Source organism: Triturus cristatus, chromosome 6 (genome assembly GCF_964204655.1).
Source record: "Triturus cristatus chromosome 6, aTriCri1.1, whole genome shotgun sequence".
Lineage (NCBI taxonomy): Eukaryota > Metazoa > Chordata > Amphibia > Caudata > Salamandridae > Triturus > Triturus cristatus.
Window position 1 is genome coordinate 1,223,573,551 of NC_140589.1, and position 12,655 is coordinate 1,223,586,205.

Sequence of the window (12,655 nt, forward strand, 5' to 3'; positions counted from 1 at the left end):
AAGGCCAATCGGTTAGGCTTGGGAATAATGAAAACGTATATGCTTCACTGACAAACCATGACAGATTGGGAGTTGTAGTACAAGCGTTCCTAAAACACACACAGCACATACAGGATGTGCGGGCCTTTAAGTAAATGATCCAAAGGCACTGGCGCGGACCTCGCAATGTAAGGAACAAGTCCAGCAATTTTGCAAGGCACTCATTCTGGGGACAATAAAAAAGTGACAATGGGTGGAGGCTGGGAGGTGGCTGTTTAGAGGGAGCGAGGGGGGCGACGAGACACAAGGAGTTGGCTAAACTGTTTATTCAGAGTACAGAGGAAACCCACATGAAACAACCTCTTGCACACACTTGTGTCACTAACAATTTGCGTTAAAGAATTTCTCACTCGGGGACCTGCACATAATTTCTTGTTTAATGTCTCCCTCCATTGAAATCACTCCCCACAAACACCTACTCTCCAAGCAAGATCTTTACATTTATTGTCTATTTACATTCATAACTGGTAAAGTTGTTTCAGTGTACAGCCTTCCTGTCTAGAATACAGAACTACAACATGCCCAGCTCTGCTTCTCTTACAGCTATTGGAAGTGAAGCCGACTTACTCTGTCTTCTAATACAGGCCGCTGATGAACTATACTAAACCTGGAGCTGTTCTGAACGAGTATTGGTTTTGAATACTGAAAGCAATTCAAGATTAACAACCAACCCAACGGGCACATGGAATCCCTAAACACATTTAAATATACAAGCGGGGTGTTTTTCATGGATACCGCGTGCTCCTCTGCGGCTGCTCGGACAGCTCGACCTTCCATCATGCCTACTTTAAGAAGCCCCCTTTCCCTGCCCCGCTGCTGCAATCCTCGGCCCACAAGTGCGCCAAGAAGACACCTACATAATTACAATTATTTGGATGTCTGGAGCCACCATTACTAGCCAATTTAGTGCAAATAAAAACCTGCCTGCAGTCGCGCAGGGTCCGTGAAATGAAAAGAGACGAGTAATCACAAGTGAAGCCAGCCCGCACCCGGAGGCGGCATGGCGGGAAAACGGCTGCTGGGGGGCGCGCGGGCTGCAAGGCGGAAGAGCAAACAATCTGCACTCGAGGATAGCCGGCCCGGGCTCTCTGCGCGCGCCTCATGGTGTCTCCGCATGCAGGGCACACAAAGGCTGCAGAAACGGGCCAGACTTCAGCTTGAACGCTGTGTTCAAATGGGAACAATCAAAGCCCAGCAAAGGTACGTATTGTTTTGTTTGGACAGAACTACCAGGATAGGGAGTCTGGTGGTAATAACGCTTTAGGAGGGTGGTTCGTTTAGTCGGGTTTGTCAAGTATTGGGCATATTATGGTTAGGTACTGTGAAAATGGAACGCTTTCATTCTAATGGACACAGTGGACCATCGGTATCCTTGCAAATCTACGCTTTTGTTTATATTTATTATTTGTGGTAAGAGTCAACAGCAATGGTAAACAAAAAAATAACCTGTTTAATTTAAATACATGCTTTTGAAACCCACCACATATCTCTTTCAGAAGTCCCCATAGCAGATTGAAACGGGGCGAGTGATCCAAGATTTGTTGTTTAGGTGAAAATACCGCAACAATCGGCAGTGAGATGGAGAACAAGCGGCAGGGAAAGCGTTCGCTTTCACTTCCGCTTTAAAAACAAAGAAGCCCGCGAGTGGTGCGCGCGTGCGCGCCACTGCGCGTCATGTGCTTTCAATTATCTCGCCCGTGTCTGGGCACGATAATTGAAACCACATGGCCTATTGGTGTCTATTACGCGCGCCAAGCACGTAATAGACACCAATAGGCCATGGGCGGAGCAATGCGCCCGCCTTTGGCCAATTGCGTGCAGTCTTTTACAAAAAGACACACGCAAAGGCCAATCGGGTACACAAAAGGAAAAGCACATGCACGAGTGTGTGCGATTCCTAGGTCAGCTACCCAAACCCCGATTTTCAGGTACTAAATGTCTTGCGCTGCGCACTGCAACGCTAAGCGCGAGACCTAAAAAAACGGTTCTCTCGAACTAGAAGTCGCTAATGCAGACCGAGGGAGGGCCCCCGGCCCAGCTACCGTTCCTTACTCTTTGTTGCGTTGATCATTTATTTGTAGTTTCATTTAGTGCCTACCAGAACCAGTTGTGACCAAGCGCTTTACATAAAGGTCAAATATGTGCAAATCTATGAGATGGAATTGGACAAAAGCGTTTTTCAACTTGGAATCCTAGGTTTTAAATAGCACAATTCGTCCTAGGAGATATTGCTTGAACAGTAGGGGGTCTCCGTTCATTTTTGGAAACCTCAAAAGAGGTGCGTACCTCTGGTTGGAGGAATGTTTCTGTTTCCTGTGTCAAGGACTCGCTGGGAAATGCATCAGAGCCCCTCTCACCCGAGGTGGTTCATGTTTGTGCCAGGGTGCACGTCTCTGTACTCGATGCTGGCCGGATCAGATGTCAGCAGAGCCCACAATGACATCACAGGCAATGAACGGACAACGTCCTCACTAGATATTTCCGAACGTCTCCATTAACAAGGTATAGATTACGTCTGCGAGGTTTACATTTCACGGCTGAGATTGAACCGATGTATTCATTTTTTGTGGTTTCGCAGAAATATTTTGGACTATGCCCCAAAAATCTCTAGAATGAGTAGATTGGCAGGATCCTAGCTGAGTGAGTCCCCAGACCCTACACGTGCGCAGTGTCAGTGGTAAGGCTTTGTGACCGGTGCGTTGTCCTTTTTTATCCTTTTTCCACCCACTCAGCAAACGCACATGGCCCTGTTGCTTCCTTGTTTACACCCTAGTTGTTTACACCCTAGTCCACACCCACTTAAGTAACTGAAACCGGGTCGGGTTGATTAATACGTCCACTGTGGGGGCCTGTGTTCTCGTGGTCACAGGTTCAAATCCCAGCAGGCCTTTTATCCTTCTGAGGTCGATAAAATTAGTTCCATTGAGTTGGGTAACGATAAGCATCTGTTATTCAGCGCAAAGATACAATTGGGTGAATGTGCGCTTTGCAAATACACTTTGTTATCTGCACATTCAAGTTTGGACACGCCACTTGCAAAGTTTGGATGTCACACTCGGCATAACTCCAGCCCTTCTGGTGGCACCTGCTAGCCCTCCGCGAAGGAGCCTTTGTACGCCTTAAACTTAGGACTACCAAAAACCCACCCACGCAGCTCTGGCTGCGCCTTTGTGCGTTATGCCCCTATGCTGAGACGCGCCTGAGTCTAAGAGCCGAGTGTGAAAGTGGCACCCGCCGGGTGCAGGTGTCCAAGTGGTTTATGAACAATAAAAGCATCATCAACTTTCTACATTTAAAGGTAGTCTGAAACTGGCAAGGGGAGATTTAACTAGTTCAGCAGTAACACCACTGGCAGGCATCTTAAGCCAGAAGAGATTTACTGCTATATATGTCCATGTTGCAAATTTATTTCCAGCAGATTCTTTTAGAATAAAGGTATATGGCGCAGACTCACTTTTTGCATGACACCGTACCTCGTAAATCCACGTCTTTCCTCTGCTACACCTCAACCCCCCAATTTATAAATTCCTGGAGTATATTTTTTTCAATTCCAACACTGATGCTGGTGCAACATGAACTTTCCGTTAAAATCCATTGGTCGGGTTACCTATTATTAGCGGTCTCACCTCTAAAGTGGCCATCTTCTCTGCGAAAAAATTTACGTCAAAGCTTAATCCAAAGCGATACCTCAGGGGTCGGTACGGTCTGAAAGAAAACCAGTCAGGTGACAAAATAAAGTACATCACGCAATTAGAATATCACCCTTTTCGAGTCAAAGAATCCTGCCCTTTTATATTGTTTACTACCTCTCTTAAAATGTTCAGAAGGGAAAGTGAAACAAAATAACTCTGTTGTGCAGCAAAATAATCAATTGTCTTAGGTTTTCTCAAAAATTGGCAAGTGTGATTAATATTTGACAAGCTCAGGCAGGTGTAAACTGCTGTTGCTTAAAATTGACAAGAAAGCTGCACTCAGTGCACTGACCTGCATTGGGACTGGGAACAGAGCTTTCCATGTAGCAGGTGAAGGAGCCTAATACAGCAAGTACCAGCCAGAGACTACTGTACTGCGAAGGACCGCTACCGTACGCCTGCCGGACATAATTGAATTATTACTAGTACAACCGTGTTTCCGGAGTCCGTCCGCGGTTGAGGTGAGACGGGTACATGCTCCTCGGCTACTTGGAGGCGGCGTCTGTGCCCTCCTGTACCTCCCTCTGCCGTGCCATGTGCCAAGCGGGAGCGGCGTGCGCCAGCGCTGATGGTTCCATGCAAGAGCTGCCCTCGCCATGGAGGAGGGCTTGCCCTCGGCCGTGCTGGAAGTCTGTGTCCTGCAGTCAGCCCCGTGAGCCTCGTGTTTTTACCTGGAAACAATGCGCTATGCTTTCTGCGGGGGGGGAGGGGGGCCAGCAGGACACAGACTTCCAGCACGGACGAGGGCAAGACCTCCTCCATGGCGAGGGCAGCTCTCGCATGGAACTATCAGCGCTGGCGCACGCCGCTCCCGCTTGGCACGGCAGAGGGAGGTACAGGAGGGCACAGACGCCGCCTCCAAGTAGCCGAGGAGCATGTACCCGTCTCACCTCAACCGCTGACGGACTCCGGAAACACGGTAGTACTAGTAATAATTAAATGATGTCCGGCAGGCGCATGGTAGCGGTCCTTCGCAGTACAGTAGTCTCTGGCTGGCTCCGACTACTGGGATGCCTCATACGTCACGCCGCACACGCACTTTTAAGGCTGTGGCGTGCGTGCACCATTTAATTTATGGGGAGGCCGTGCGCTTGCACACCATTTAATTCATGAAGACTTGAAGAGAGGCTTGCTTGCTGGCTCCGCCAAGGGAGGGGACTCCTGGAGCGTGGGGGCCCCCCCTCATAGCAGGGGCTGCGGGGGCCTGTGTTACGCCCCTGACATGTGGCCTGAGAACCTGAAGTGGAGCGATGGGCCGCCAAATGGGCAAAACTCAAGAGGTGGCAGCCACTAACTCCCAAGAGCCCGACAATGGAGGCGCGCCTATGAGCAGCACTCAATCAATACGAACCCCCTCCCCCCACAGCGGACGTGGAAGCGCAGGATAAACTGGACTTGATACTGAACGAAGTCAGAGAATCCAGGAGAGCTATTGAACAGCAAATAGGCACCCTCACCACTGGCTTCATCCTACTGAAAGCCTACCACGATCAATTGGCCGATAAAGTGAAAGATCAGGGCTCCTTATTGGAAGACCTGCTGCCCCAACACCAGGACCATTCGAATCAGCTACAATTCCTTCAGAAGCAGGTCACGGGACTGACAGACAGAGTCGAGGACGCGGAGGGCAGGGCACGATGCAATAATATTCGCGTAATAGGACTGCCGGAACGAAGTGAAGGGACTGAAGCGCCGGCCTACATGGAACATTGGGTCCGCACGCATGTGGCCCCGGAGGGCCTCTCCGACTTCTTTTGTGTTGAAAGGGCGCATCGTATCCCCACAGGAAAGCCGAGAGTGGGAGCTCCGCTGAGACCCTTCAATGTGAAACTCCTGAATTACAGGGACCGTGATATGTTGCTGCAGAATGCACGTGAGACACCACAGATCCAGTTTGAGAACTGCCAAGTATCGCTCTATCCTGATTACACGCTTCTGGTACAACAACGGCGCTCTTCATTTCCAGAAGTAAAGAGAAAATTACGCACCATGAACCTCAAATACGCCCTACTGTTCCCCGCCCGTTTGAAGGTAATTTACGACCAGAAGACATACTTCTTCGAAAGTCCGGAAGATGCCGAAGAATGGCTAGAAGTTATTGAACCTACACAACTTTCGGGCTGGTCCCCTCCTCGACAATGTGGACCAGGTAACGCGAGACACCGGCGATCACAACGTGTGACTGAGTCCAAGGCTGGGAAACCCTTTCCTGGTCCCACACAGAAGCAGGTACAGACAAGTAAGGAGGCGGCGGCCCTGGCGACAGCAAGCATCTTCAGAGACAGCTCCTCCCGCAGACTGTCGGAATTATCAGAGCACAGCATGGTTCGCTCAGACTCTGAGGGCAGCTTAACACTCTTTCCTACTGTGATGCCTCAAACGGCAGATGGAATACTGGAATAGCGGCCCGATCATGGCGACCGCACGGCTACAAACTGTCGTTGGTGTGCGCACTGCCAGTGCACTGATCCCCTGCACCTTGCATATCCTTTTTTATTATCCATTGTTTCAACCTCTGGTATTATGACAAATGTAATATTCTATATCATACGCTCGGACACTAGGGGGCTCCAGGTTAGGAGCTGCGTTACCTAATGGCTGTGGATGCCAGTCCCCAGTTTATTGTGTACTGGTTTATTGTTCATCTTGTTTGGTCTGGCCTGTTTTAGGTTGTAGGCGTGACCTGGTATTATGTTTAGAGTGGGGGTTATATGGCTCTGGCACAATAATAGCGTTAGGTTTCCCATGGTTGTATGATCCACTGCACGGTAGAAGCATCATGTGGCTGTATGACACTGCATATGCTAGACAAATATAAATTTGTTACATGGAACGTCCGGGGGTTAGGCTCCGTACATAAACGACAGAGTGTGCATGCATTTTTGTTATGTCGAGGGGCACAGGTGGTCTTCCTCCAAGAATCGCACTTAATGGAAGGTGAGGCTAACAAAATGAGAAAGAAATAGAAAGGTCAAGTTCTAACCACAAATTACTCTACCTTTGCCCGGGGGGGGGTGACTATCTATATAGGAGGGGGGGGGGGGGGGGGGGGGGGGGGGGGGTCTGAATACCATTTGTAGTGTTGGGTAAGTGAATAGATACACAGGGCAGATATCGATTCCTGCGTGGTACACTAGATGGGACACCGATTGTGCTAGGGAACATTTACGCTCCAAATTATGATCAACACAAATATTTCATGAGTCTGAATGCAATACTGGCAGGTAGGGAAGCGTATCCATGGCTCATTGGGGGCGACTGCAATGCGGTGATGGATGTCACCCTGGATCGATCACACCCTCCCCTGCGGGACGCATCCGCTGTCAAGCAGGCGGAAGCCCTCTGTGACACGGGGCGACTAAGGAACCCGCTGCACAAGGAGTACTCTTTTTTTCTCCCCGGTACACCAATTGCACACCAGGATAGACAGGATTATGTGCTCCGCGTCCATAGCCGACCAAATTACAGACAGCACACACTTAGCGAAGACATTTTCGGATCATAACCCACTAGAGACGGTTTTTAGTTGGGGTAGAATACCCACCCCAGTCCCCACATGGAGGTTATGGCCTCAAACGTTGGAGGACTCGGTGTTTCGTGGCGCACTCTCCACAACACTACAAAACTATTTTACAGAAAATCACAACACCACTTCCAAAATACTGGTTGAGTGGGATGCTGTGAAGGCCGTTGTCCGGGGTGCAGTAATTAGTGCCATGGTGGAAGCTAGACAAGCGGTACATAGAAAACTGCAAGACACAGAGACGGATATGACCCGATTATAATAGGAGGCAACACGCTACCCTACGAAACAGGCACCACTACAAGAGACACACATCCAACATGCAGAACTGCTAGAGACGCTGAGACTGATAGATTATAGATCTTATACACAAACACACCATTCGGATGCCGATAAGTCCAGTAACCTCTTAGCTAAATTGATAAGAAATTACCCACACATCGATCATTACCTGCATTGCACTACCTGGGGAAGAGACTGCGACCACACAGTGTGAAATTAGTGATGCCTTCAGTGACTACTACGAATGGCTGTACAGGGCACCTCACTTTTTGGGGGAGGCTCTCATTGACGACTTTCTCACGGACCTACCGTATCCACAACCCCCAATAGGTATGCAGAAGGATCTGGAGGGACCGATCACCAGGACAGAGATAAAGGCAGCCATAGGCGGACTCTCACGCAATAAAACACCAGGCCCGGACGGACCACCAGTGGAATTCTTTGACGCATACTCTGAGATATTAATACCACGCCTGGACGAGTTATATAAAAAAAAAATTAAAAACGCTCGAGGCGGGAGTCTTCCTTGCACCACTGCCCAGGCGCTGGTGGTGTCCTTACAGAAACCAGGAAGGGATCCGGCAGACATGTCAGGCTATCGTCCTCTGTCCCTGCTATGCACGGAATACAACATTTTAAGCAAAGTGTTGGCTAACAGAATTCTGCCATACCTCCACAAGTTGATTCAAATGGATCAGTGTGGGTTTATATCGGCTAGGAGCACTTCATTAAACCTTTGCAGACTGCACCAGATCATGTCTGCTGATCTCACACAATATCCAAACGTCGGTTGCATATCCCTGGACATGAGACAAGCATTTGATACGTTGTCGTGGGAATACATGTTCAGGGCAATTGCACGATTTGGCCTACCCCCCGAATACGTAAAATGGGTGAAGCTACTGTATGCGGTGCCCACTGCAAGAGTCCGAACCGGGAAGCTTATCTCCAGGGAATATGGCATCCACAGGGGAACGCGTCAAGGATGCCCCCTGTCCTCGATATTATTTGTTTTAGCACTAGAGCCAATGGCACTCTGTATATGTCAAGAGGCCACGTGGTGCGGTGTCCCTATAGGCACCTTAACACACCTGGTATCAGCATATGCTGATGATCTTATATTATATGTGACGGATCTGTTGGAGGGACTGGCACGCTTCCCCACATCTTTGCTGAGTTCGAACTGATATCAGGCTTATCCATTAATGAATCGAAATCCAATGCCTTTTTCCTTCACAACCAAGCACACCCAGACTATATTGCTTTCGGAGACCTCCAGTTGCCAGTGGCCCCACAGACCTTCAAAAATGTGGGCATTAATGTGTACCGTTGGCAGACGGACATGTTGGAGGGTAACCTGGGCAAGGCCATCCGGGGCATACGTTCGCAGGTAGCTTTCTGGACCCCTTTACCAATATCGGCTATAGGACGTGTGGCTTTGTCCAAGATGGTGGTCCTTAACCATCTTTTGTATTATTTCACGAACATGCCATTGTTAATACCCGCAATGATCTTTAATACACTAGACACTCTCCTGGTAGATTTAATATGGGGGACGGGTCGACGCCAAACAAGTCTCCGGAAATTACAAATCAACACACGACAAGGCAGACTGGGGTGCCAGACTTCACAACTTATTACTGTGCCTGTCAGGTACAGTGGCTGTCCTAATGGACAGCAGGACGCAACTTACAGTAAATTGGCTACAGTCCCAGGCACGTTGAGCAGGGAACGGTCCATGCTTTCCTACTGTCCCACAGTAGGCCACACCAGGCGCTGCCGGGCCTCCTTCGGACGGCGCTGCAGTGCTGGGGGAGGGCGCTGCGATATACCTCTGAAGGCAGTAGATATGCCGCTAACATTCCATTGGTGGGAATACCACTGGCAAGCGGCACACTAACACAAAGGGTACTTGGACCCTGGACGGAGGTAGGCGTGGAGACCATTGGTGATTTGTTTGGGAGCGGGACACTTATGGACCACAACACTTTCATACGAGCCACAGGAGCTCTGGCCACACTCTACATGACACACGCCGCCCTACTGCACTACATTAAACGACAATGGGCCCCACAGCGGGAGGAACCCCAGACAAATAAATGTTAAATTTCTGTATTACATGGGGCGCGGTAGCCACCCTATTAAATGGCTATACCTCAGTATCCTGACACATGCCCAAACCTCGCTGGATACTGCGCGGGCACAGTGGACGGCAGATGTGGGCCGGGACCTGACGGACAGAGAATGGGGGTACATATTGGAATACCCACGAAAAATACAGCGCAATGCCAAATTCAAGTTTATCAAATTTATGTTTATACACAGAGCATATTTGACGCCGCAAAGGCTGCACAGAATGTACCCAGAAACAGCACACTACTGCCCCTGAGGCAAATTGCCTGAAGCAGATCTCCTCCATATGGTGTGGTCGCGTGTTTGCCTTGGTGAGTTCTGGAGGGAGCTTACACGAATGCTAGAGGACATAACACTCTTGCCCATGGGGAACACGGCTCTAGAATGTATATTAGGTATTTGCAAATGGACGAAGACACAAAAGGTTCAACTTCGCTTTATGGACCTGGCCCTTATAGTTGCAAAGAGGGCCATCACCATGCGCTGGAAGTCAGCCAGAGCCCCCACCCAAGGTATGTGGCATACTGAAATGCTTCGATGGGCGGGAGCTGAAAGTGTGGCGCTGTGTAGAGAGGAAGTCCGTGGTCTAAGGAAGCATCCAATCTCCTTGGACTGGGACACAATGGTGGAACCATGTAGAAACACCAATCTGGACGCTGCTTCGGGCGTTCCAAACGCTCAATAACATCTGTAATGGTACAATAATGTGCGTGTCAACCCCTGTAGGTACTAGCTGAAGCAGTGGGATCAGACATTAGACACAGTACAATCCAACTAACGGGAGATGTTTAATGGATGTATAAGTTACATAGTCAGTCCCGGACCCGGGAGGGGGGGCGGGTGTTAGAAGGGAGGAGGGTGGGGTTCTTGGGTATTGATGTGTTAGGAATATTCTGACGCATGTGTTGTACAGCCTGAAGGGAGAATTTCCATGCACAGAAATAAATGTTGGTAGGAATTCCTGAGGATGGTAACGAGAATGGCTAAATAACATACTGGAGGCAGTCCCTATACGGCACAGAAACACTGTAATGTACACGGAGTCAAGCACACTTTAATTTTTTTATTGTATGGTAAACAGCAAAAAGAAAACCCAATAAAGTTTGTTTAAAAAAAAAAAACTATAACATCCCTTTAACCGTTGTTTTATTCAGTGAGTTTCTAAGTTTTTTCTTTTTAATGTATAGTAAGATATACTTATCGTATCCAACTATAACATTACTTCAATCTTTCTTTTTATCAGTGAAAAAATCTGTTTTACGGCAGAAAGTCAACAGTCATTTCTGAAAGAGTAGATGTACTTAATTATACTTTTTGTACAACGAAATTCAGCAGCAAATGGGCGACACATTAATGTATCGAGTAATAGCACAAACTGACAATGCTGTGGCCTTATGATAACGGGGAACGAAAAAAATAGAGAAATCGCACCTAAGTAGAAAATGAAAAATAAAATCCTTCTAAAAGTTATTTGGTCATTTTGCAGTTGGCTCTGGTAGCAACTGGAGTGTAACTATAACAGGGTTCTGACAAGGGTGACATTTCTTCTATGACGTCATCCTATCAGAAAAAAACGTGTGCAAATGTTTCCTACTTTATTCGCTCTCATGTTGTGGTAAGACAGGTTTGTATTGTGCTGCACTGCAACTAATACGGGTTTGCAGTGCAACCATGCTAGTTGTTTCTTTTACTTTGTATAGAGATCCGTTTTACCACAGAGAAGAAAAAAAACACAGATCACCAATGCCTAACAAATGTGGCTAATGTGTCAGGTTTTTGCAGGTAAAAAGATTTCTTCGCAAATCCTCTATTTCACTCGATCAATACCGACTGAATGCCAGTAATTATTATCTATTTTTACCCAGATCTTCGAAGTTACACGGAAAGCACACAATATCTATAGCTAAAATGCCTGTTTTTTTTTTATTAGTGACCAAAACAGGATGATACGTGAAAGAAAGGCTTGCGAATTCTGCCAAAGAACAGTATTAACCATGATTCTGTGACGGCTTATATAGCTGTGAGAATACCACCATGTTCTGGCACACCATTAAGAAATATCTCCTGCATATAGAAACCTACGGCTCAGGCCACACACGCAGAGGGAATAAACACCCTTTTACTCTACAGACCTCGAGAAAATGAATCTGTCCACAGCGCTTAGAGTTTCCAGAGTGCGGCGAGTGCACCAGCTGCCAAGCTTCAGGCCCCACCCACTTCCAACGCCAGGTTAAAGCACGACGTCCACCCGTTTAGCATATATCTTGACTTTACAGCACGTTTGTGTTACTTACCTTGAACTACGCCTCTGGGGCGCGTTATGCGGATGACAGTTCACTCCCCGTTTTTATGAAACGGTTTCTTTTGCCGGGCTTCCCATGGCTGGGGTACTTGATCTAAAACTGAACAGCACCGTGTGCATGATGTTTTCAACACTGTACTCGTATGAGTTCGGAGCTTCTTGCTAATAATTATTCTGGGGTCTCAGGTAAAAGACATTTCAACTTAGACGATCAATGTCCATCACTACTTTCCCCTCGAAAAATCCGTTTACAAATTTAGCCAGAAGTTTTTTTCCACAAAATGCGGCTTTAAATTAGACATTTTCCAAACACCCCACGAGTAACCACAGAATGCATCACTAACCTTTTCGCCGCGTCTTCCTGAACTTGACTGCTGCCAGGTTGAGTAGATTCATGCCGTACAGGTTGTAGTCGATAAAGAGTTGCAGGAGGTATGGGACATGGCCTTCGTGGGGCTGGTAACATTTGTTCATCACTGCTCCTCCTTGCAGAAGCTCACATACTCTGCACAAAAAATAAAAACCATATGGTCCAATCATTACGCTTTACACTAAGTGTAAAAAAGCCCTCCTGTGATGTATTTGCAACTTAGTTACCTCAAAAATAAAAAGGTGATTTAAAATTTAGCAGACCATCCATCAAACCAGGGGGCTACCTCCTACTCACCGCCTGTAGACAGCCCA

At 47.9% G+C, this 12,655-nt stretch overlaps 1 protein-coding gene across 2 annotated transcripts in view; it reads right to left on the reverse strand.

Moving 5' to 3' along the window:
• REV3L (REV3 like, DNA directed polymerase zeta catalytic subunit) overlaps window positions 1–12,655 on the reverse strand; it is a 1,079,635-nt gene that overhangs the window by 782,506 nt on the left and 284,474 nt on the right. For both annotated transcript variants that reach the window (XM_085612140.1, XM_085612139.1), the window contains exon 4: window positions 12,316–12,476. In XM_085612140.1, the coding sequence (XP_085468266.1) occupies window positions 12,316–12,476 (161 nt within the window). The remainder of the gene's footprint in view (window positions 1–12,315; window positions 12,477–12,655) is intronic.